General features: G+C 36.3%; 1 protein-coding gene across 1 annotated transcript in view; it reads left to right on the top strand.

The window, feature by feature from the left end:
* The window catches only part of MYBPC1 (myosin binding protein C1), a gene marked incomplete at both ends in the record, with an annotated part of 80,206 nt that overhangs the window by 7,612 nt on the left and 46,209 nt on the right, over positions 1-26,385 (top strand). The window contains 4 exons of the mRNA XM_082751883.1: positions 14,894-14,926; positions 17,733-17,774; positions 23,468-23,503; positions 24,861-24,896. Coding sequence (XP_082608009.1) covers positions 14,894-14,926; positions 17,733-17,774; positions 23,468-23,503; positions 24,861-24,896 — 147 coding nt within the window. The remainder of the gene's footprint in view (positions 1-14,893; positions 14,927-17,732; positions 17,775-23,467; positions 23,504-24,860; positions 24,897-26,385) is intronic.

A 26,385-nucleotide genomic window follows, 5' to 3' on the forward strand; every position in this document is an offset into this window, starting at 1 on the left:
GTGGGACTCAGGCTGTGCAGTGTAGGATGGCTTGCATCCACACTGCTTAGAACTGCCTTCTGAAGAAGACGGTCACACACACACACAACCCTTTACTTGGCCCAGTGCTCTTACATGCAGTTTCAATTAAAAGTGCCAAAATAACCTGTGGCCTCTGCTGTGGTTAGCCATGATGGTTTAGATGTCATAACACTGAGATGTTGTATGCCCCGCTGTGGGGTTTTGCTGGATGGGGGTTGATTTAGGATGTTACACTTTCTAGAGAAGTGTCAGCACATTGTTTAACAGACAGTCATCTATGGCACAGCCTCAGCTGTGCTGCATGTAGAGAGCATTGAAGGAGTAAACCATTCAGAAAACTGCCTTGTCTTGGAGGAAATTTATTTCTTCCAAGGAAGACCCTCAGGAGCAAGGTAACTTGTGAGTGTGTTGGTGAATGTGACTGTCATGCAGTGCAGAAAGTGGCAGTACCAGGACATGGGAACATGGCTGGGTGACTCATTTCACAGTTGAGAGCCCCCCCATGTCATCTTCATCTTCCCCAGGGCATACAGATGCCACAGTGTGAAGGGAATCCTACTGTGTCTTGCTCCAGTGGAACATGTTCAAAATAGTCATCACTCTCCCTTCACTGGAGATTAGGAAATATTTCTTACATAATTTGCTATCCCCTGGCCCTATGTCCAATTGAAAATAGCATGTGATATACTTCTCAAGGCAGTTGCCCTTGTATGTGGTGGCTACAGCAAGTTATTTTGATCAGGTGATTATTACAAAAAGCTCTGTTCTAATTTAATTCTCCATAGGATCAAATGGTGGTTTTAGTGAGTGTCTGAAAGCATTCAGTCGCACCATGATGCTTCCTGAGAGGCATCTGTATTAAAATACACGCTCATCATGACTTACAGTCTCAGAATACCTTCCTAATTTTGGTCATAAATGCCAAGAGTAGGTTGTAGTCACACAGACACAGATGAAGAAAGGTTCCCTTTCCATACAGATTTATAACTCGACGAGTAATATGCATGGCCATGAACTGCAGAGACATTTGCTCCACTTCTTGTTATAGAACCAACTGGATTATAACATCTTAGGTGCCAAACAAAAGTAAATCACACAGTAGCTCAGACTGTTATTTTTTTTTTCCTTTAGTGGGAGCCATGCCTTGCACAGCCAGAATGCAAACCCTGTCTGAAAGCCTGTTCCACATTTTGTCTTCTCTCAAAGCCCTGAAGCTGTGATGAAAATTAAACTGAACACAGTTGCAGCTAAACCTGAAGGAGACTCCAAATGAAAAACTTACTGGTTCAGCTGATGGGCTAGGTCTTTCTCCTTAATCCTCACCTATTCCAACATGCTAGTGGACTAGAAAGAGCAGTAAGACAGCTGTTGAATGGCTGTTGAATGTCTTTGGACATTTTTGTGTTTATTTTCATCAGTTTCTGCCACAGGATCTTTTTTTTTTTTGTGCAAGAAAAGTGCACAAGTTATGTTCCCTAGCAGCAGTTCCAACTGCTCTATAAAGAAGAAATCTTACCAGCGCTGCTTTGTAGAAATATTAGGATTCTCAGAATCTGGACAGATTGTGCTAGTTTGGTAGGGTCTTTCACAATTTTCTGATCTGAAATAAAACATTTCAAGCCATTTGCACATCTGAACATACATTACCTTGCATTTCTGTCCCTTTCCAAGAGGTTTATTAGTTTACAGTACAACTAAAGAATTACTGTTCCTAGCAAAAATTTCAGAAAACTTTTAAACCTCGGTGATGTAGAAAATGTATATAGCTAGAGATATCTAGGAACAGACACACAAGAAATGCCATGCAGATGGAGTAAATCACTAATAGCTTCTGGGTCTCGTGCTGTGATATTCACATAGATGCAGATATACATATACACACCATAGCACACTTGGTACCATCTGTTTTTATAAGAACTTAGTATCTAGGCCAAAAACCTTATTTTAGACCCAAAGAAAAGCTGCAATACCAATGGAGGCTGTGGCTGCCACTCCTCCACAGATGCAGACTTCAGTGAAGGCACAGAGGGTCAGATGCCTGATGACATTTTTTCCATGGCATTCCCTCCAGCCTTACTAATCTTTCATCTAAGCTTTCCTTAGCCCTATTTTTAAAGGGGAAATCTGACCTCTGTCCTCTGCCCCTTTTTCTTTGCCCTTGTTTTGCATTTCCATGTTTTGCAGTGAGGGCTTTTTCTCTTACTCACAAGAAAAAGCTTTTTTAGCTGGACAGAAAGTATATTCAGTAAGCTGTGACTGTTATTCACAGCAACATCTCAAATGCATTCTGCTGTGATGCCCTGTAAAAAGTTTTCTTTTATATATAACTGACATTTTGATCAGACCCTTTGCAGTTGTTCTGCAAACATCCTCTAATATAAGCTAAGAAAGTGGATGGAAATACCCTCTTTTTCATCTTGAAAGAAGAGAGAAATAAATTCAACTCTGATGGTTACCTGAAGACGACTTAAATTATTTTTTTCGGTGAAAGCTTTCAGTGAAAGTAAAATTCTCACAGTTTTCTGATATTTTACTTTCACTACTTCAGAATGAGATTGAAAGGTAGAAAAATTAACTGTATTAATACAGAGTGATGTACGTAACTTAGCATGCCTAACAATCACAAAGGGGCATATATGAATGTCATGCATATAAATATTGGAGCGTGATGCACCAAGGATTTGCCTAGTGCCACATATCCACATCACCATAGATCCCCTAAATGTTTACCTGCAGAAAAAGACCTTTGTCCATCCACATGTGCAAAATACTCTCAAATGTTTTACAGTACAGTGCTTAATTCCAAACATCTGAGCCACAATAAATATCCATATGCAGTCATACTTACAAAACAAAAACAAAAAACAAAAGCAAACCTGAGAGACAGAGAGAGGAAGAGAGAGAACTCCCAAGGTCAATACACAGAAATGCCATTAACTAAGTTTCTGCTTTTTAAGGTAAATTCTGATTCTTATAGTGTTTGGCATCAGCAACACTGCAACACTGATACAAACATTTCCTGAATTACCGGTTAATTTTTTTTTGAAATCCTCTTCTCCAGATTTAGTTGCAAATCATCTTTCGATGCCATGTAGTGGAACAATGGCACTCACAAAAAACAGCAACCCATAGATTTCATAGCCCACGAACATCAGTTACCCTTAGTAAACTAAGAAAGTGGATGCTACTACCCGCTTTTTCATCCTGAATGAAGAAAGAGAAATGAATTCAACTGAAAAGCTACAAATGTTGGCTTTTTTTTTTTCTTTATCACAAGCCTGATGAATAAAATTTAGTATTGTTAGCATCACAAGATATATGTAATGGATTAGTGCTATTTGAAATGATCTCTAATCACCTACATGCCTGATGGCCTTGGGACACAGTTCCTTGTTACAGAACTTGTAAGACATTGTCTCTTAATAGGAGTTTTAATACTAAAGTACAGATGGCAGGAAACCGTTCTTATCTGAAGGAAGTCTGAGAAGACTCTTCCTTCTTGAAAAGATCACAGAGTATCAGATTATCTGTCACCCACTGTCAAATAGACTCGAAACGAATGCTTTTCTTATTTGGTATTTGGACACACTGTTGACACTGTAGTACTTATTACTTTGACAAAGAGCTGATAACAAGCTGAGAAATTCACTCCTGAGGGAATCCCAACATTTTCACCTTGTTTTTAGCCATGAACCTTAAAGAAATGTTGATCCTTTAAAAAACTACAAAATGGGAATACCAGCAGATTTTAATTTTAAATTGTTGATGTTTCATTCTGAAATTTGATTAAAATGACACCTGTCAGCACATCTCAATAGTTTCCTTGTAATTTGCTGAAATACGTTACATGATTCATATCACCCCAGTCCTATGCTGATGCTCTCATTTCCCCATAACAGTCGAGTGGAATGGTTACCTACTGGCAGGCACATACTCTCATAACTCTCAGAACCAACCTGGTAAAAGTGCACATTAGATGTAGTCCTTACTGTGACTCAATCTACTTATAGAGAGCATCAGGTCCACAATGTAACTCCCATAAAATAAAAGTGTGAATGATTTCCTTGATTCAGAATGAAATATTTCAGGATATCTTAGCAAGAAAGATGTTGACGTTTAGATCAAGAAAGAGTGAAGACATTTTACAAATTATGAAAAGAGTTCCTAATCTGGTTTGGAAATTATCTCATGATCTGAAAGGAAGTTCTCGTGGTTAAGTACCCATCTATTAGAAAGGCTGGAAGGAAAACCCAGGGAACTACAGGCCTGTCAGTTTGACTTCAATGCCAGGGAAGGTTATGGAGCAGATTAGGTTGAGTGCCATCACACAGTACATAGAGGACAACCAGGTGATCAGGCCTAGTCAGCAGGATTTTATGAAAGACAGGTCCTGTTTGACTAACCAGATCTTCTATGACAAGGTAACCCATTCAGAGGATGAGGGAAAGGCTCTGGGTGTTGTCTACCTAGATTTTAGTAAAGCTTTTGACAGTTTTCCACAGCCTTCTTCTGGAGAAACTGGCTGCTCACAGTTTGGATGTCTGTATGCATCACTGGGTAAAAAACTGGGTGGGTGGCCAGGCCCAAAGAGTTGTGGTGATTGGCGTTACATCCAGCTGGAGGCCAGTCACTACAGGTGTCCTCCAGGACTCAGGATTGGGATCAGTTCTCTTCAATCTTTATCAGTAATCTGGACAATGGGATCAAATGCACCCTCAGTAAGCTTACAGATGACACCAAATTGGATGGGAACATTGATTTGCTTAAGGGTAGCAAGGCTCTGCATGGGGGACTGGACCAATGGGCTGAGGCCAACTGTATGAGCTTCAACAACGCAAAGTGCCGGGTCCTTCAGCTGGGGCACAACAACCTCATGCAATGCTACAGGCTGAGGGAAGAGTGGCTGGAAAGCTGCCTGGTTGAAAGAGACCTGGGGGTATTGGTCAATAGCTGGCAGAACATGAGCCACCAGTGTGCTCAGGTGGCCAAGAAGGCCAACAGCATCCTGGCTTGTATCAGAAATAGTGTGGCCAGCAGAACCAGTGAGGTGATTGTCCCTCTGTGCTCAGCTGTGGTGAGGCCGCACCTCGAGTGCTGTGTTCAGCTTTGGGCCCCTCACTACCAGAAGGACATCAAGGTGCTTGACAGTGTCCACAGAAGGGCAATGAAGCTGGTGAAGGGTCTGAGGAACAAGTCTTACAAGAAGCATCTGAGGGAACTGGGGTTGTTTAGCCTAGATAAAAGAAGGACCAGGAGACATTATCACTCTCTACAACTACCTCAAAGGAGGTTGTAGCAAGGTGGGGTGTAGCAACAAGTGATAGGACAAGAAGAAATGGCCTCAAACTGTGCCAAGGTGGATATTAGAAAAAAAAAAAATCACTGAAAGGACTGTGAAGCATTGGAAAAAGCTGCCTGGGGAAGTGGTTGAGTCACCATCCCTGGAGGTGTTCAAAACATATGTAGATGTGGTACTTAGGGACATAGCATAGTGGTAGACTTGGCTGTGCTAGGTTGATGGCTGATGATCTTAGAGATCTTTTCCAACCTAAATGATTCTCTGATTCTACAATCTTTTGAAATAATTGCCCTGTCAATTTTATTTCTGAATTTTATCCTATAACTGGAAGTGCAATTGTCATTGAAAATATATTGTTAAATTTGGATAATAAATTAATGTAGTTCCTGAGCAGCACTTCATTTTCTGAAGTATTTAATTCAATAACCTTTAGTCTACTTTATCATGTTTTGCAGCTTTCAGAGAGGAAGTTAGCACAGCTCCATGTACTGCTGTCATTGGTGTCATATTGTGGTGCCTTTTGCTTTCACTTTTCCCCATGGCATCTCTGAACTAAGTGAAAGTCTTTGCTTTCACATTATATATATATATATATATATATATATATATATATATATATATATATAATCAAACTATTGCAGCAAAAGATGTTTTTCTCAGTTTCATATCTATCTATTGCTATATTTCTTTCACATGGTCAAATGGTCAAACTTTTCTGATGAGTGACTTAATTGCTTTTAGTAAATACATAACAAGGATGAATTAGATTTGGGATATTTAAAGCAGAATTTCACTTGGCTGGGCTAGGAGTCATTTTGAAAGCTTGATTTCTTATTAGCATCTGAAACCGGAAATAAGTTATAAGTATAAGCAACTTATTACATAGAAAATATTTTGCAACATTTCATGAATTTAAAGAAATCGAAGCTGTGCTGTGTTCATACATTTTGTGTCTATGCAGAAAAGTCTCCCAAATGTTGGAGATAACAAAATCTGTCTTTCCACAGATTTGTGTAGTTGATTCTGCAAATACTAAAACGTGGATTATTAAATTTTGGCGTATGAGCCAAATTACTATTTTTTAACGTGGAGACAAGAATCAGACCTGCTCTGTCTCCTCCTTGTTCTCTGGAAAACACAGCCATACCTGGGGCTGGGATCCCACAGACAGTGATGCTGGACATATGCAATGTTGTTAGCCAGCAGCGCCACTTACGGGTCACTAGCAAATACAATACAGACCATCAGGTTTAGGAGCAGTGCGGATCAGTTTACAGGCCTTAATGGGACCTTTTTAACATACACTACAAAAAAGGCAGTGTGAATACTCATGAACTATAGGATAGTGGGGGTGATTCTGTAGAGCTTGCAGTGCACTTACAGCCCCTTCTTAAAATAGAGTAAGACAAAAATCTGTGCTAACTGTTGAGACTTAGAGCTCCAGGCTTTCAGGTATGAAACTGGAGCGGTATCTCTCAGAGATTGGGAAGCTCAAATCAGGTACTTCAGGGCTCTATTATTGTTGCTCTTACAAAGTAAAAACAGGAGATTTACTGCTATCCTTTAGACATAGACTGTTTAACTGGAGCCAGAAGCATGCAGTACATTAAATAAATCAACATTAAAGAACCAATCAGATCATCAAGAATAGGTAGGTGATGAATATAAGAGTTTCTGGAGTATGGAATCATTTTGAACTTATGTTAAATTACTGATATATAAACTGAAATGGTGTCAAAATATAGAAAAGTTTGAGAGCCTTTGTCATGGAGCATATCCTTTGCTACATTTAGTAGAAAGAAGCTGACTGGGTTCCACAGTTTTCACTACAAAAATATTGTGACAAAAATATCAGCTAAGAATTTTTTTCAGTGACCTTTGGGATTGTATAAACCACATTTTATTACAAGTTTTGCAATTAGAGTTCAAAATGAAATGTTTTTATTTCCAACCTTGAAAGTAAAACCTACCATGGCAAGACATGGAATAAAAGATCAATCAGTATAGTCACAGACCCAGGCCTGCAGAATTTTTCAATGGCTTTGCAGGTACAGCTGTTCTGACAAACCCTTCCCTTAAAGGTACAGGCATGATGGCAAACTGAATTACCTTATCAGCATAACTAAGTCACTTTGGTAAATACTTTAACACATCTTAGCAAAGTTCTTTTGCTGTATAGATAGTGTAACCAGCAAAGGTTTGCCCAGAAGATTTTTCAGGATAGATAGCATCACAACAAAATTCAGTTTTGGAAGTTAAAAAACAGGACTTTGTTTTTAATGACGGAATGAATTAGAAAACTGCTCAATGGGGAAAAAAAAAATCAAAACCATACATGGCCCTCAAATTGTAGTCTACTTCCAGTCTGTGATCTGTGAGGTACAACCATGAATACTATTTTTTTTTCTCTCTCTTAGTTGCACAAGTGCTCAGCAGTCTTTTTTTTTTTTTTTTTTTTTATTAACAGATTCATCTATTTTAAACACTGTCAACTCTGGGCAGCTGTCTAGTTCCCAGTTACTGTACATATGCAACTTTAAACTTGCCAAGGAAGTCTTGCACCATCTGATGAGGGTGCTGACTTCTGATGGCTACCTCCCTCCTACCAGAGATGAGATACGTGTTTTATTGTTGTTGATGTTATTTCTTTTTTCTTTTGTTTTGGTTTGTTTGTTTTGAATGCATGGGTGATGTAGTCCTTTACTAGATAGCCTACTTGCACAAACTTAGAAGAGTACAGTTATGCAAACATATATTTTATTAAATAAACTGTTGAAGGTCACGGTTACAGTGTTCTTTAGTGATTGATCAAAGCAAAGTTATATAATGAAAGCAAAGTTCTCATAAGAAATGAGAAAGTTGTGAAAGCTCACATAAGATCAGATTTGTTTTAGTAAGATCATCACAGAAGAATGGGAACTGCAGGGAAAACAAACATGACCCAAGTGATGGTTGTTTTATCAATGGCAATGAAGGCAAGTAAACCACAGCTCCTCAAGTGGATCTATAACCTGTTGCTTTGGTGTCTGCTCCACAGAATTCAATATTATTGGCCATTTTTTTCCAACTGTTCACCCAGTTTTTCAGTTCTTCTTAATCAGGGAACATTCTGCCTTCAATATATGATGGTTTGAACTGAACCCATGGCCCCTAAAATCAAGTATACGGACATTTCTTGAAACAGAAGTATTGTATGTGGGGACTAATTATTATTCTTTATTTTGCTTTTTTTTTACTCCCCACAAGCTGAAACTCTTTAGGAATGGTTTTGAATTTTAATCATATATAAATTTAAATCTAAAACTAAATACTAAGTTTATTTCTCCTCCATTCTCTACCTGAAGATGCATCAGTGGATTATGAAATTTTTAATTGCTGGAATATACAAATAATTTCAGCTTCAGTGAACATGCTGACTTGTTAATTTTTTTTGCAGTAAGAGATAGCATTTAACCCAAGGTTACTGCTTTTATATCTAACCAGAAACAGTTACAGAGAGCCAAAACAGACAGCCCCATCTGCCTACATCATCATTACTACTGGTAATGGAAAACAGAAATATATTAATAAATTTTATCAGTCAGATTCCATCATATTGTTGGTTACAATAATAGTAAGGTAGGCAAGGCATGAGAGCATCATTGCTTTTTAACTTTACCCTTTTAGACTGAAGTTTAGACTAAAGTCCAAACCATTTTTGCTCCTAGGACCTAGGACTGAAATGTGGTTGGAATGTTTTCTGTAGCTTTATTTTAAAAGTAACATAGAAAATGCCCATGGGAATTCTAAAAAATAAGGTAATGATTTCAGCTGGGATTATAGTTTACTGCTTCCACTCAGATTGGGAACTGTCTATAGAATTTATATGCAAGTAACATTTCTCTGTGGATAATTCAGATTCATGAGGCAGAGGGAAGACCCTGTCTGTATGATTGTGTTTCTGTTTTGCAAACTGTTAACTATTCTACTCTTTATTGATAAGAATAGATGTTTACTTCAGGTTAAGTCCAACTGAATGTAATAGGAGCACTTGTATTGATCAGAAATTATTTTAGATCAAGCTGTCTGTCTCCCAGCTCATTTAATCTGTGGTCTCCTAAGACTACTGTTTACCTATGAAATGCTCATAATGCTCCACTAATGCCTATGGTTTTGTTGAGCAAGATTCTGTTTTCCAAAAGATGAGACTATGGCTTTCAATCACATCACTCATGACCCTGTGACTCTCTACTGGCCTGGGTGAAGTGACTTATAGATAATGGTCAAATCATTTGGAGTTATTTATCTTCTCCAGAGTTTTGTGTTTTTTTTTTGTTTTGTTTTGTTTTTTTGTTTGTTTTTCCAGGAAAGTAAGCAGTAGTGAAAACAAGTATCTTTCCTACTTTTCTCTGTTGATCGTCTGGACATGAGGTTTGTCTAGCAACTGTTCCACATCCTTGGTCCTTCCCTGCCCACCAATTTTGGTAGAGCACTTTCTGCCCCCAGAGAAAGCAATGTGCCACAAACGCAGTTCTAGTGTTTTTTAGGGTCTGCACACAGAGAAGAATCCCTACATACAACAACTGCATAAGGGTTGCAGGGAGCCATGTTCTGTCCCCAAACTAGTATTTTGTCTATTTTTGTTTGACGAGCAGAGTCAGCACTTTAGGAATGCCTACGTAATAGTTATATTTGTACGATCCCTTGAAGCTATGTCCACAAGCTTAATCCACCTACTTAAATTTGACACAAGTTGACAGTCCTTTGTGACAAAAAGCATTAAGTGATTATCCTCGTGCTCTTTGACATATGAAAGTCACTTTAATATTCTGCTGTTGCACAGACAGATATCATACCTGTATCCATGGTGGTGCAGCTATAGTCCTGGTTTCCCTTTCAGGTAAATGGGAGTAAGCCCTCTGGTCAGACTGGGTGAGATCCTGAATCCTTTGGCTGTTCCGACCAGAGTCTTTGCTGGGTTATAACCAATCTACATTTAACTGCAGGAAGAAATAAATGCAGGAGACTTTCCTCCTCCCTCTTATGAATGTTCCAGCCCAGGAATAGTGAAACACTATCTTTAGACTTTGTGCAAGCCCTTATTTAATGCTCAAGGTCATTTTCTTCACCTAAGGGGTGAGGTATATGTCGGGGGGGTTGGAGGGTATTCATTACTCTTTTTTTTCCAAAACCATTGAGCATTCTTCTTAAGGCTACCCAAAACAAACCTTGTCATGAGCACAGAGTCACAAGATCAGAAGGGTCATACAGCCAGACCTCTTTCCCAGTATGCTGGAGATAACCTGCAGCTCTCAAATGGTCTGAACTGCAAGACTTGGGATACTTTGACTCCAGCGCAGTAGTAAAGTAGGACCTGGGAACTGTTTTAGAACTGTCAGCATGCCTCATTATGTTTACACTCCAATGTGAAAAGTAATATATATGATGTCAGGGAGTTTCTATGCTTGTTGCTGTCACAGAAGCCAGTGGAAGTGGGAATTTAGAGACTTTGAAAACTGGCCACTACACATAAGCACCCTGTCAATTCCCTGCCAAAGCATCTTGTGGTTATTGCAGGTCGGATGTCAGTGCAGCCAGACCTAAAATGGAATTGAAGTTTTAAATAATGACAGTCCCAATTTAACATGGCTCTTAAGCATTTCCATAACTTTAGCACGAGTAGCTCATGGAACTTTTAAAAACAGTTATGTGTATGTATAGCAAGAGACTTTAAGTCTTATTTTGTCTGAAAAATTGAAGATGGTAAAAGTGGGACAGTGATGGAAAATAGTTGGTAATGGGTCAAATTGCATCTCCTGCTGATTTTCAAGGGTATATGTATGCGTGTGTAATTATAAATCATACATAAAAATCTCTTGGCTCTAAGTGCTCATATCCTATGTCAAACTGGATCCTGAATGCATCTCATGACATGGATGAGACATGAAAGCATTTCTGGAGATGCTTTCCTAAGTGACAGTTGTGTTTTCATTTTATTTGCTAACTACACTTCTTAATAGGTTATTTTTTCTTAACAGTCACATAGAATGTACTGATAATTCCTTTTCTTGTTGTAGACATATATAGTCATCTGCTTTACAAGTTTCAAGTCCAACAAATAAATCAAGATCTGTGTTTAGCATGACACAACTCACTGAAATGCAAGATTCTTGGCTTCTTAAATAAAGAAGTGTATAGAAGAAACCATAATTTATTGTCTTAGGAGCTGCAAGACAGAAATTAGCTTTAGTTGCTTACTAGAAGACCAAGTTCACATTATGATATCAGCTCAGTTGTTTATCGGACCTTCAATGGGTTCTTTTCCCCGTAGCTCAAGAGGCTTGATCCAACCCAGTGAAGAACAGTGCTTCTCCTAAGGGGCAACACTTTCTCTACCATCAGCCCCCTGACAATGCGTTGACAGAGCACCATATTAGGCAACAGGGCTGTTGAGAATGGCATTTGGGAACTCCAGTCAGCATGCCTCCTAGGGAAAGACCACAACAGTAAGCTGTTGGTTGAGTGCACGGAGCCCTTTCCTAGCTGACAAGCCTGTTGCAGAGGTCAGCCAGAGAGGGCTATCATTCTCTGGGGAAGTGGAAACTACTCAGTGCTATTAATGTTTTTTTCCTGGCTGTCCTCAGGAATAGAACTGTAAGCCAAGCATGACCATGAAAGGGGTCGCACATGGCCAAAAGATTATGCTGAAGTATCTCCCACGTCTTTGCCACTTCCAATGCCTGGAACCATCTCCCTTCCTTTTTTGCCTCCCATTCCAAACTTCAGGTCTCTATCCTCAGCTCAGTTTTTGCTTCAATTTTCCTAGCAATAGCCTGAAAAACCTTGAACTGTGGTTTCGGAAAGAAATCACTGTCTTCCTGGACTGGCTTCAGCCATCTTCCCATGACAGAACTGCAGAATAGTTGAGGCTGGAAAGGACTTCTGGAGAGGGTCTAGTCCAACCTACCTGCTCAGAACAGGGTCAAGTAGAGCATGTTGCCCATAACATTGCTCAGGTTTTGAGTACCTCCTCAAAGACATATGTCTGCATATGTGAGATTAAGTTTGGACTATAGTAGTGGTTTAAGTCTGGCCTGTAGGTTTTGGACAACACTTGTGCCTACTGCTAGGTAAGCCAGGACTGCAAAGATGTGTGATTTCTGACCAATGCCACTGTATGATAGGATTTTTTGCATATTTGTAAAAATGTAGAGGGGTCATAACATCAAGTTTTTGTCACAAAGGTTGACTATATTATATCACTGCAAAGCACTGCTTTGTGGAACAGCCATATTGAAACATTGAGTCTATAGTACACTGATAGGTTTACACTGGCAAAAATGTTTCTAGGAGGAACATGCATTTATTTATACAGTAAACTAAAGATAGTGACTATGTCTAGTTCACTGTGTTGAGTTGATTGCTGCCTTTAATTATAACTAGATGTTAAGTGTGATTTTTCTGAAGGCAAGATAAAATCTACAAAATAAGACCTGTGACTTATCTGGGTTTGAACAGAATACAAAGTCATGCCTATTTTCTCCTGAAACAACATTCACACTTGCTAAACTATTCTCATTATCTGTTAATAATTAGTAGCAACCCAAATGGGCAATCTTTTATAAAAATCATTAATAAATGAAACTATTTGAGTGAAACCAAATAAGAATGCACTTACTTTGAGGATATAGCAGACCATGAAATAACTTTAAAAATGAAAGAAAAACTCAAGGGAAGTCCCTCAAAACACTCATAACCCTGCCATCTGAGACTGGACGCTTAGATCAGTGAGCCAGGGAGAATTTTCTAATTCAGTGGTAGTAAGAATACTCCCTGTTTCTAGCAATCAAATTTCCAAAAGATAAGTATAATTCCCATTAATTTCCAATATTTTCTGCTATTACTTTTTCATACAAGAAAAAGACTTCCATACCACAGAGATGAGATTCTAGTCGTAGTGAGCACAGTCAGAAATTTAATGATAATGAAGGGGTGATGTTCCAAAAAGTATTTTTTCTTATGGTAATTTTCATACTGTCCTTGGCCACAAAGAAAAACTTACTATGTTAGTATGTTAGTAGGTAGAGCAGTAAGACAAATTGCTATAAAGGCAAGTTTTTTTGTTTTGTTTTGTTTTGTTTTGTTTTTTCCCCTAATGAGACTTTGTGTCTGCTGGACTTTAATATACATTTTCCTTTTTATCCCATGATAGGTGTCGTGACCAGGCTTACAGCACTGAGCCCTTTCCCTCTAGTCTGTTTGGACCCTCTATAACAATTTGTTACAGTATTTGTGTATGTGACTGGAAGTTCCTAAAGCATATCACTTTCACACACTCAGCTTAAAATTATCTTTGCACTAAAAGCATTTCTCCCTTTTAAGTATTACATGAATTTGTTAAGAATGAAAATTATGTTTTCTTTATATTTAGACCTGTGTGCAAAGGAACAGCCTTACCAGCATTTCTGTGTGACAGAAATGGAAACTTTATTTCCTGAACATGAGCTGAGATGGGGTCCCAGAGGTTAATGCCCATAACATGACAAAAGCTAGTATCAGCCTTCTATTGTTACACTTGAGGATTTCAGCCTTCTAAATCTTTGCTTGTTGCAAGTAGTTGAGCTGTAAGTCAATAGACTATCTCCAATAAATATTGCATTTTCAACCAGTCTAGAGTTCTTATGCTTTTATAGGTTGACAATAAGCTTCTTTTAACTGTTTAAAAATTAAGCTTTATACAGTTAATTTGTTCTTGTTTTCAGATCAGAGCACATGACATCCCAAAGGATAACACTAGAATAGGATAGAAAGCCTAGCTTCTGTATTATACAAATGAAAAGGGAACTGATTTAGATCAAAACAAACAAACAAACAAACAAAAAACGTGAGTAAAAAAAAAAAGATAAAAGATAAAAAAAGAAACTAACTAACTGTAGGTTCTACACAGAGCAGCTGGACTGATATTTTTTACTTTCTGCTTGCCCTGAACACTGAACTCTAGATCTGGTGTTGTGGTGAAAATGAGGCCTCTAGGTTCTCTGTACACGATCCTTCTCAATTAATGTATCCATTACACTTCACGATTAAAGACCTATCAGATACTATCCCAGTTGATGGAAAATTGCTCAAACATTAAGGTATCATCTGACAAAAGTGTATCAGTTATGATGTTGGCTTAGTAAGTTGTAGATTTAAGTACAGGCTCAGAACCAATTGCCTGTAACAAATCAAACCCAAACTTGAAATTCAACTTGCATTCCATGATATTGCAGAGCTGTCCTAAAGCAAAACTGACTAAACGTACTAGGGTTCACCTATGGAAATTATTATGGAAATATGCATGTAAATAAGTATTATATATCTCTGGATTGAACAAGTTCAATTCCCTCTTTTCAAAGAATATAAGCTTTAGACTTCTGACCTTGTCATTGTAAAGATGCAAAGTATCGCCTGTGTGAAAGCCAACAAAATCTGAGAACTGCAATGAAATGATTTAACCAAACTGTGTACAAATTCAACAAGTATACACCAAATATACGAAAACTATTTGCTTTTCTTGAAGCTCAATAGCTGTCTTCTTTCTTCATTTTTCAGAGACTGAAACTGAAAATGCACCACCACCTCCAGGTTAGTGTAAAAAGTGCTAATTGGTGCTGTAATACTAACAAGAGAAGTGCATGAGATTAGATACTGCATAGACATACCATGTTTTGTGTTTGTTGTCCTTTTGGAAGTAAGGAGCCAGTAAGAATGGCAAAGAAGCCTGCCCAAATATTTGTGTTGACTTTTCAGATTCAGTTTTGCTTTGAGAGAGACCTGATATTTGCATAATGATTTCAGGGTACAGGAAAATGATGACTGCTTAAATTCTGTAGCTAAATTATGCAGTCTTCTTTGATGCCGAACAACATCTAATTACCTAAATATTCCTTTCCATTTCCCATTGAAGGTACAAGGTAAGCAAAGATGACAGAATCAAGCACTGGATTCATCTCACCTAATATTAGCCATCTGAAAACATTGCTCCACCTGTAAGCAGTGGAGCAGATCCTGGGATGTATCTGCTCATCTAATGAATGTTTCCTGGATAATGTATCTAAAACATCACTGGTTGTCTGTGTTTAGGCTACTAACCCAAGGAGTCCAGATGTCTAGATTTTAGTGGGTGAACACCTTTGAGGAAGCCAAAGTTAGGTGAGATGAAACTCATGCACAGGACTACGGTTTCAGGTAAAGCTGAAGCTCTGTGCAAAGCTGCTACCTTCTCTTTAGTGGGAGATGAAAAGTTATGCAAACCTTTGTCTCATGGATTTGATTTGCATTGAGAAATTTGTACTATATTCTCAGATGTTGGTTTATATATATATATATATATATATATAATAAATATATGTGTTACAGTTGTCTAATTTAACCATTTGGTGAGTTTTATTCTCTGTGTAGCTACCTGAGCAGCCATACCAAACACAAAAAATAAATTTCCAGTTCACATGTTAAACCTGCATGTACTTGCATCTTGCAAATTGTCATTTTTTAAGGCTGATTCAATACACTCTTGTTTAAATGATACACTCTTTCACTAAGAAATAGTAAAGTCTGAAGGCAAAAGTATTATTTGCCACAAGGAGTTTCATGTTTAAATAACCCTCTAATATTTTCATGCTAGTATGAGCTCTTTCATATTGCATATATTTAAAATGAAAATTAATATTTCAGTCATGATGGTTACACTTTTTTAAATTATTTTTTTCTTATTTTATCTCAACAGTAAGATCTTTACAGTTGGTACTCCAAAATATTCACACTGGTGTTCTAAGTAGATACACTTTGTACTTGAATTCATGTTTTTCATCAACCTTAACCTTTAAGTAAGACTGAAATGGCAGGCAGGTTTCTATAGCCAGAAAGAAATATGATTTTTGAAGCATTATTTGAAAATTTCTACCAATCCTGTCCAATAAATAACATCTTCTTCCTTTCTTTATAATTACACAGGATTAAATATGAAAACATTTCTATAACTACCTTCCTTTTCCCAACACCTTTACTTACAATCTTCTGTAAAACAAGTAGGGTGTCAGTAAGCCTTTATGGTTAAGCACAAACCAAATTTTGGGGAAGCCATTGTAAGAACTCCTTCTAGATCTCAATGTCAAGCTATCAGGCTGTTATACTCAGTCAAGAATAAGATTTTCAAATGGGATTTAAACATCACCTTCCAAAATAGTGAATTCTCCTAAACCCAGCTATTAGTGGGAAAGTAGCAAACCTCCCATTAAAAAGGAACAAGTTTGACCATCTGTCCAAAACAGACAATATTCCAGACAACTGGAGCTTTGAAATTCCTAACAACCAGAAGCAGCTAAGGATCTGTCACACCTACAGAATATGGCCTTGTCTTCCACATTTCAAGTTTTATTTTTGTAGTTACAACAGTTATGCACATGTGAGCAAGAAATTAGGAATAATATCCACTGGATCTCTCAAATTTTTCCTCCATGACACAAAAGTTATCTTAGCTTCACCTTGAGGGTATTATTCCATTGACCTTCACCCAAACCCAAGTTATAGCAAGTACTTGACAGGTAAGTTCACCACACAAAGTCATTTTTCACAGTAAATAGAGTATTGAGTGTGTATTCCTTGAAGTCAGTACAATTCATATGACTTGACAAGCTCCTATGGAAAATGCCCTTGTATGCAAATAGAATGACATAAAACACAGAAGAATAGGAATCATAATAGGAATCCAATAATGAAATGGAGAAAACTTAGAAAATTTGATTTTGTTCAATCTATAGTTCAAGTTTTCTCACATATACTGTGTTAGAGTTATTTCACATACACTTCATTGGAGTACATGAGAAGTTATCAACTATTCTGATCACAAAAACCTCAAATCAAACAGTCTAGGTAAGATGAAAATGATAATGAAGAAGACAATGAGAAATAATCGAGAACACTCAATAAACTCTCTCTGTATACTGTCTTAAGGATAAACCACTTAGGGAACGGAATTCTGGATACCGTTAAAATATTTGGAAGTACCTCATGTATGATCCAAGCCCATTCATACTAACAATGTTATCTAATTCTTTTCAAAGGCTTTTGTAAATAACCCCAAGAACAAAAAACTAACAGCTATTTACAAACAACAGTATGTAGCTTCCACTGAACACCTTTTTTTTTTTTTTTTTTTTTTATAACTCATTCAAAACATAGAAAATGCGCTGATATGCATGCATCTACATGTATAACAAATGCTTTATGGAATTACATTTGTAAGTGATATATACATGTATATTAATAATTCTTTAACCACAGTTATTCAATACTAGTGAACCTACAATATTGATATATATTTTTAATGCTGTGTAAGTTTTTCTTTTTACTTTAAGATCCTCTCAAAAATATACTTGTACTTCCTACACAGAACAAAAAACACCACAGGAAGGTGGAACTGAAAAGGGTAAAGGTGAGTTCAAAAATATATTTCAAAAATGTGCAGTAAAGAGAACATTCCTAAATGCTGTTCTGATGCTGCATTGCTTGATTAGAAGCTGGACTCAGGATTTTGGTGCCAAATTTTAGAAGTGTGATGTGAAGCTTCCAATATCCTTCTGCATGACTTACGCAGTACAAGCAAATTTAGATACTTATGAGTATCTTCAAAAGTTCCTTGAACAAGACAGACACTTTTTAGCAACAATAACTATACAGACCGTTCTTCTTAATAGATCAAATTTCAAGTGATTTGCATGAGCAGAAAGCCATCTTTAAGTGAACATGAATGCTGGCACTGACCAAGCTTGCTTAAACTCAGATACTACACACATTGGTAGCTTTTAAATAGTGGGGAAAATCTATAATTCTAAGCTGTTTCTATTCTATCACAGAAACTTTATATTGCATATTCTACCTTCCAGCTCATTCCTCTTTCCTTCCCCATTGGGAGCACAGTTGCTGAGGTCATTAGAAGTTCTGAAAAAAAGTCTTTGAGGACTGTCTACTGTGAATAAATACATCACTGTTCCATTACCAATGCGTGTAAAATCTGTTCCATTTTCAATGCGTATTTTGTATTGCTGAGATTAGACTTCAGCTCTGTTGGAAGTTCTTCCAATTAAGAAGACACATGTTGAGGGAACTGGGTCAAATTCCACTCCTTTTTGTACTTCCTGCTAAAGTAGAATTCAAACAGCTCATCAGCTTATTTTGAAAAGAATAATCTTTTTAATTTTTCATTCTGACAATAGGTTAAACCAGAACAAAATATACTTATAACTGATGCTTGCTTTTATTTGGCACGGTTTTGCTTTTTCATGGTAAATCAAGAAATGGCTTGCTTGAAAATATGTTCTGCCTTTTGGTCTCCTAGACAAAATTTTGCCTTTTAGACACACTGGATTCACACACTTATAATTGCAGATTTATTTAACAAAGGCATGCATGGCCATTTTTCTCAGCAAAATCAAAATGCACCGAGAATACGTGACTCAAATACTCTTTAGAATATAAAATTGCTGAACCAAGCTTCAGTGCATGTTATTTTGCTAGCTATCTTTGCATTGAGCAATTATTTTGACAAACAACATTTTCTGTGAGTAATCAAATCTGTCATCTTGGTAATGCAAACATAATTCAGGAATAATTTGCATGCCTAATGATAGGAACAAAGATGAAGTTCTTGCCTTGGGCTATTTTAGCAGTTAGTTCTGCTTGGTTTAATCTTGACACGAGAGAAATGTTTGTTCCTGAAGTTAACATGTACGGTGTTCTCTCTACTGTTCACAAGCCTACATTTTAATGAACTAAAAAGAAAACATGGTAGGTATCACATCAAATACTTCTGTTATATTTTTATACACAATTATACCATTTCTGTTTTGAATTTACAGAAGAACACAGGTATTTCCTAAAGGCAAAAATTCTTTATTGTTGCTTACCCTATCTAGGAGGATTTTGCAGGCCAAAAATTGTTTGAGATTTCACTGTGGGAGGTGTTTCGAGTTTCAATTCACTGTGATGGCAGCCACCTCAGTAAGAATTCCAGTGAAAATCTGAATACATGTACCTATATGTAGAAAAAATGACCTTCTGTCATGCTCCAGTGGAACTGTCAACTTTGCAAAGCATTGTATATGTCAATGCCACACACTCAGCATTTTCAGCAGTATTTGTCTTTTTTTTTTATGACACAAATATATTTGTTGAACAGTATAATGACATTGTTCCTATCAGCTACTGTTCTGTTGCAGTGTCACCAACAAAGAAAAAGTAAATTTTCTGAGAGTAATTCCTTCATGTTTGATTGTCAAAAAAAAAAATCTTTATAATGGTGATCATGATGCACAAATCAGGAAATGGTTTCATTTCTCCCATTTGTCCAAAATCAACAAGGAAATGAAGGCAGAAACAGCCAGAGGTCAGCTTTGTATAAGCTACTTATAAAACCACGTCTGTAGTTTCAGAAATAACAGATTTAGGTACTTCTCCAAATGAGGAATGAAATAGAAAAAAAATCATATCTGAGTTCTACAGTGATCCTAAGACACCTGGGTGCTAGCAGTTGTGACTACTGTGTTGATAATTTACAAAAAAATGTATGTAGGAATCTGGGATGGCCTCTTTGGTGCAGTCAGACAATGCCTGAACCTGGTGTCTAGGAAAGAAAGCTTAGTCCATAATTATGGAGCATGGGGTCCAAAATTTTCCCCTCATCTCTAAGATGACATTAGCTGCAGAAGTTAGGAGATGAAGTATACCTATCTGTGTGTCTGTTTTACTGTTCTATTTCTTTTTAGTAGTTATTGTCTGTGTGAAATTAAATATTTATGTCCCTTTATGTTCACTGTAAAGTTAAGAAATGAAGGACTGTATGATAAACTCTTTGTTACCTTGTCATTGTTTTGCTATAACATCAGTACTTCACAGCAGTAATTTATCTGTGTGTACAATAATAATTTCTTGTATTTCTAGTTTGAAAAACATCTGAATTTTGTGAAAAAAACAAAAAAACAAAAAAACAAAAAAACAGGATACACATGAGCATACCTTTTATCTCCAGATCAAAAAGTGACAGCAGAAATCCTGCCTAATTTACTATGTTATCCTGAACTCATTCATTTTACATTCTTCTGCTTTCGTTTTTAATTTCAGTATTATCTTACACATTGGCTATTGTTATAATTGTGTTTCTAATTGTTGGAATAAATGAACTTTAATATCAATTTGCTCATTCCTTTTTAGGTCCAATCTATCTATTCAGATTTACTTATCTCTTTTCTCTAGGTTACATCCAACCATCTACTAAAACATCTGCATATTTCATTCTTGTATTTCTTCAGGTTTCACTTATCCATTCATGTCTCTACTAAAATTCCACTGCTGATGGAATTACTTTAGTTTCTGAAGGGATAAGTCCCATTGATGGGACTGGTGAATGCTCTTTGAAAATCAGATGGATAACTAAAGGCAACTAAATTTCAAACTATTTGTCTTAGGAGTGTGCTCAAAAGTGTGCTCAATAATTCTAGCACAAACTAAAATGACAGAACCAGTTGGCTGAGTTACTCTCAAATTATTTATGTAGAGTGAAGACAGGGGTTTGCTCTTAGTGATGTTTATCTACTTCCTGTCTTAACTCTGAAGACTTACTCCAATGTGCAGTAGTACAAATAAAATAAATAAACAAACAAACAAATAAATAAATAAATGTTAAGGTGCTCTAAAGTCAACTGCAGCTGCAAAACAGTGTCTCTGCCCTGGCCAGAACTCCTGCTTACATATTCCTGCTGTACCTCTCATGCCAGCTCCCTTGGTCATCAGTGAGTGACACCAAGGGAACACTAAAGAAAGATCAAGTTCACCAGGTCTGTTCACCAATTAAATCGAGTTTGAGATGATGCTCAAGTGGAGGAAATTTCAAAATTCACATGTTCAGTTATGTGGGACCAGACTTTTGACATTGACACATGGCTTTCAAGTATTCTTTTAAAATAATAATAATAATAATAATAATAATAATAATAATAATAATAATAATAATAATAATAATAATAATAATAATAATAATAATAATAATAAAGTAAAATAATAGCGTAGAATGATTTTGCCACTTCTGCAAAACATTAAATTTATCAACAATGTGACTGATGGCAGAATCTCAGCTTCCACTTTTGTGTAACAGATTTCAAATCAAGGGAAAGTAGGTCTAAAATTCTGCAGACACATTTGCAGTGGAATAACTTAGCCTTGCATTAATTTACTTGCTAGCACTATATGTTAAAAAATCTGACATGACTTTGTCATTACTTTGCTTTCACTGAAAATGAGTATCTTCAATGTCTGCTGATGTCAACGGAAGATTCAGGTGGTGAGAACTTTTCCACAATGTCTGCTTTTCCTTCCTTTCCTTTCCTTTCCTTTCCTTTCCTTTCCTTTCCTTTCCTTTCCTTTCCTTTCCTTTCCTTTCCTTTCCTTTCCTTTCCTTTCCTTTCCTTTCCTTTCCTTTCCTTTCCTTTCCTTTCCTTTCCTTTCCTTTCCTTGCCTTGCCTTGCCTTGCCTTGCCTTGCCTTGCCTTGCCTTGCCTTGCCTTGCCTTGCCTTGCCTTGCCTTGCCTTTCCCTTTCCCTTTCCCTTTCCCTTTCCCTTTCCCTTTCCCTTTCCCTTTCCCTTTCCCTTTCCCTTTCCCTTTCCCTTTAAGAAAACACATTTATAAGATAACAAATTAATCCTTCACGTGCAAGGCTTCTATTGCAACTGACATCCTCTTCCCAAGGGAATTTTTAAAAGAAGTCTAATGAATCATTAAAAAGGAATGAGTAAAGTGTCAGGGATAAGCATGTAAATTTTGCATAAATTCTGCATAAAAAAATCTATCAAGCATAAAATTTAATACGACCAGAATTCTTTCAAATGCAATTAAATTTTATGTGTTTTTGCCATAGGTATTGCATATGTCCTTGAAAAAAATAAAGACAAGTTTAAAGATGACTTCAGAGTTAAAAGTTGATTCTGGAAACCCAAATCTGGAAAAATTCTAATTAAAAATGTGGGTTAATATTACTCTAGTTAACTATCTTTTCCTCCACTTTGAAATGTTCTCCAGCTTATTTTTTGTTACATTTTAAAAGACATATTGTTATCTTTGTTTTCCATATATATTAGATCCTAAATATGTCTAGTTTATTCCAGCCTTTCTACTAAACATGTCTTTTTTCTTTTTTCTTTTTTTTTTTAATTATTTGACTTTTAAGACCTTTAATGTATTTTTATCAGAAACTGGTATCTCTGTGATTTCTTGTCAACATCCAAAATTCAAAGAGATTTAGGAGATTGTTATAAAATTAGTCTTTATTCTGGATTTCTGTTATTCATGATTACAATATTTCAGGTTTAATGTCATTTTCATGTCTCGTAGGCTTTTGATTGATATAAATACATATCTATCATTGTACTTATGAGCTTAAACAAATTTTAAATCCCTGGATTTCGATTGCTTCTAGTTATTTAATAACTGATGATTGTTAACATTCAGTGCTCTTAAAAGGAAAATCCATTGTGATGATCATAGTTCTGTCTCTATTTTAAGGCATTATCTTATAATATTGGGGGGGGGGAGGGGGGAACAAGTTGTTTATTCCTTTCATTTTATATTAGTATTACAATAGGGAAATTATAAAGTATAAATACCGGGGACTATTTTTAACTGTTGCATATCTTGACTTAAATGTTGCTGAATGCATATATGGTGCACATTTTAATTGCAGACATGGACACCAGAGAAATGGCGTCTTCCTCAGAAGGTCAGATATGTGATTGACCTTGATTTCATTGTGGCTTTTTATGTATTTACTGTGGATTACATCTCTAACAAACAGAACCACTCAGCAGCTTCCATATAAACTCATGATTTAATAATAGATCACTGTTCGCATCTCATTTTTCTTTTACTTGCTTGAAACATTAAGGTTTACCATTTCAGCTACTGAATTACGCAAAGCTTTCTTCATCAGTTTGAAGTTTCCATTGTGAGTGCTCCTGACTATTATGATTTTTCCCTTTCTTTTGCAGGTTTTACATTTTCACATAGTTGTTTTAAAGCAGATGGTCGCCTGTGCTTTGAGTTTCTTTACGCACTTTTTTTTATTTGTATTTCTTTTCACAGATGAAGATGACACTTCAGCTGGTACACCACCAGCAGGTTAGGACTGACTGTGATAGTGCTTTGTGTGTGTATGTATGTATGGATTTTTCTCATGAGTATTAATGAAGAAAGAGTCCAAACTTTTGGACTGAACTCAAAACATGCTCATTAGAGAGTAAGATTTTTGCAGTGCCCAAAATTAAATTAATCCGTGTTCTGAAGTACAGGACCTTCATACCAGACAAGTTTCTTTCTGGTCCTGTCTTGAGCTTTTTGTTAGAACTTTTGCCATTGGAAGGTAAAAATCAGTAAGCATCTCTGAAGGCAATTCCCCTTAGTCTGTTACTATTGACAAATACAGAATGCATTTCTAGGTTAATCTTGAGACCAAATTCCAGAATTAAAAATAAAATAGTTGCCTTTAATTTCAAAATAAATTTATCCACAGAATTGACAATCAGCTCTCCTAAGGCCGTATGTCTTACCTACAAGACTGGTAGTTTTAATTTACCACTCCAAGCCATCACTGCCAAGCTGGCAGATAAAATGCCTTGGGTAGTTGGCAGAAGAAAAGCAGCAGTACAGGGGTAATTCATAGTAGATGTGACATGGGCAACACTTCAGCATCATTTGCTTAAAGAAAAACAATGTTTTTTAAAGAGATTAGACTGAAAGAAACACAGATTTTGGACACTAAAAAGGCTTTGCAGAGTGTCAAATGAAAAACTTTAAGAAAAAACTTTCTTAAAAAAATAATAAAAAAATTAAAAAAGGTAGTTAAAACTTTTAATTAAAATATTTTGAATTATCTTCACTGCCTTAAATGATCACATTTTCTTTGTCCATTCCAAAAGACTTTGCATTATTAACCATGGGATGCATGCTATCTGGAAAGTCAGTAGCAGTACATTGATTTACACTGTCAGAGAACCTCACTGGTAAGAGCTAAAAATATAAATAATGTTTTAAATTACAAAACCATGACATTTAATTTCAATTATTAATAATAAATTTTTAAACATAATAAATAAATAGACTATTTAAACAATTCAAAGTACTGTTCCCTCGGAAAAATATTGAAGAATATAAAAAAACCTCTAATCTAAAACCACCCAAATCATGAGGAAAGTATCAGCTTCATTGAAACCTTCTAAAAATGAACCACTAAAAATAAAATCTTGAATGGGAATTGAACTGAATTTAGGTTTTCTAGAGAAAAGGGGAAAAGACTTCTGATTTTTTTTTCTAAGCTGTCCACTTCCTTTTTCTGGTGTTCAACCTCATGGGTACAGTCCTAAATATTTATTCTAATCTCCTTGCATGAAGAATCAATGTTCTTAAAATCCCAATGACCTGAGGTCAGTAAAACTGTAATCTCCGAGCTGGTGTCATCTAAATTGCTCTTCCCTTTCAGATGGGATGTCTAAGCCAGCGGAAAGAAAAGATTCAGGTGAGAACTCCTGAACAACATGTTGAAACACTCCAAATTTTACATGATAAAATCATTATTAATGAGTTATTTATTAAAGATAGTACTTATTTTTAATTCCACTCTTTATACACATTAACTTTTCAAATGCTTTTAAATATCAGAGTCTTAAATAGGTTTCTAGCAGCTAAACTGAGAGAGAGAGAAGGCTTTGATGCACCAGACAGGACATGTATCAGTCTTTACACATACATACATACCTATCTATCTATATGTATTTCCATATAGATAGATATGCAACTATTCCCTTCCTCAGCCTACAGGGTGGCAGTGGCATACCTGAATCCAATACACAGTCCCCAGGAGACTTGTAGGAGAATGGCTTCTTCTCACAGCTCAAAGGATGGTGGGGAGAACTTAGCAAAGTCATAACCTCTTTCTTCCTACTCTGCCAGGTAACGCATACTACACCCAGTTTTGTGGTTTCAGGATTTGCAGCCTCTGGAACAAAATGAGCAGCAGGTACTTCAACCATGGTTCTTGAACTGGCATAGCAGCCTATGCCAGGCCCACAAGGCAACGTCAAACCCACGTTTTGTTCTGTTTGTTTAATAAACAGGAAAAAGCTAATATCCAGAGGTGATGATAATATGTATGCATTACTTTATGTGGTACTGAATTAATGAGTCTATGTAAGTTTCTTCCATTTATTAATATCCTTTTTTCCATTTCACCCTGTGGTGTCTCAGGTTCATTATTGCACGTGACAAGTTCCTGATCCAAGCACTGTTAGATCCTTCTGCTCATATCAGTAACTCTCACTTGTTCTTATGTTAAGTGTTTCCATATACTAGTATACTATATCAGCATAATCTAAATATCTTGATTATATAGACTATATATAGATATGTATCTATATATATTTGTGTGCATGTATGTCTGCATCTGTCTTCATATATGTGTATATACGTGTGTGTATATACATGTATGTCTTTACATGTGAAAAATATTGTACAAGCAGAAATACACAGAGGTATTAGGCATGCCATACATAATACATTGAAAAAATTAAAGGCAAAGATGTTACAGCAGAGCTATCTAGCATTTTGATGTCTTTTTGAAATTTCTAATTGACTCCAGGATAATAAAAACAGTTTATTTGTATTTTCTATGGTTGTCATTGCAATAGCAATTTTCATGAGTTGAAAAGGTTCCCATAGTAGTAATCTCTATGAGATAGAAAGACAATTTTGACTTCTAGCAAACTAGTTTCAGCAGAAAATACTGAGCAGGAAAAGGATCTTTAAATTTCAGAATATGTCTGGAGAAAATGAAAAAAAGTAGTTTAATTCGGTCATTATTAGTTACAAAAAACAAAATTAGTTACAAAACCAAAATCAAAAGAGTATTGGATAAACTACAGAATGCTATCTTTGATTCAGAAATAACTAGAAGTCCCTTGGGAGCAAGGGATGCAGCTCTGGTTTGAAAGACATGGCCTGCTTTGTGT

This window comes from Aythya marila, assembly GCF_965140915.1.
Source record: "Aythya marila genome assembly, chromosome: 1".
Classification (NCBI taxonomy): Eukaryota; Metazoa; Chordata; class Aves; order Anseriformes; family Anatidae; genus Aythya; species Aythya marila.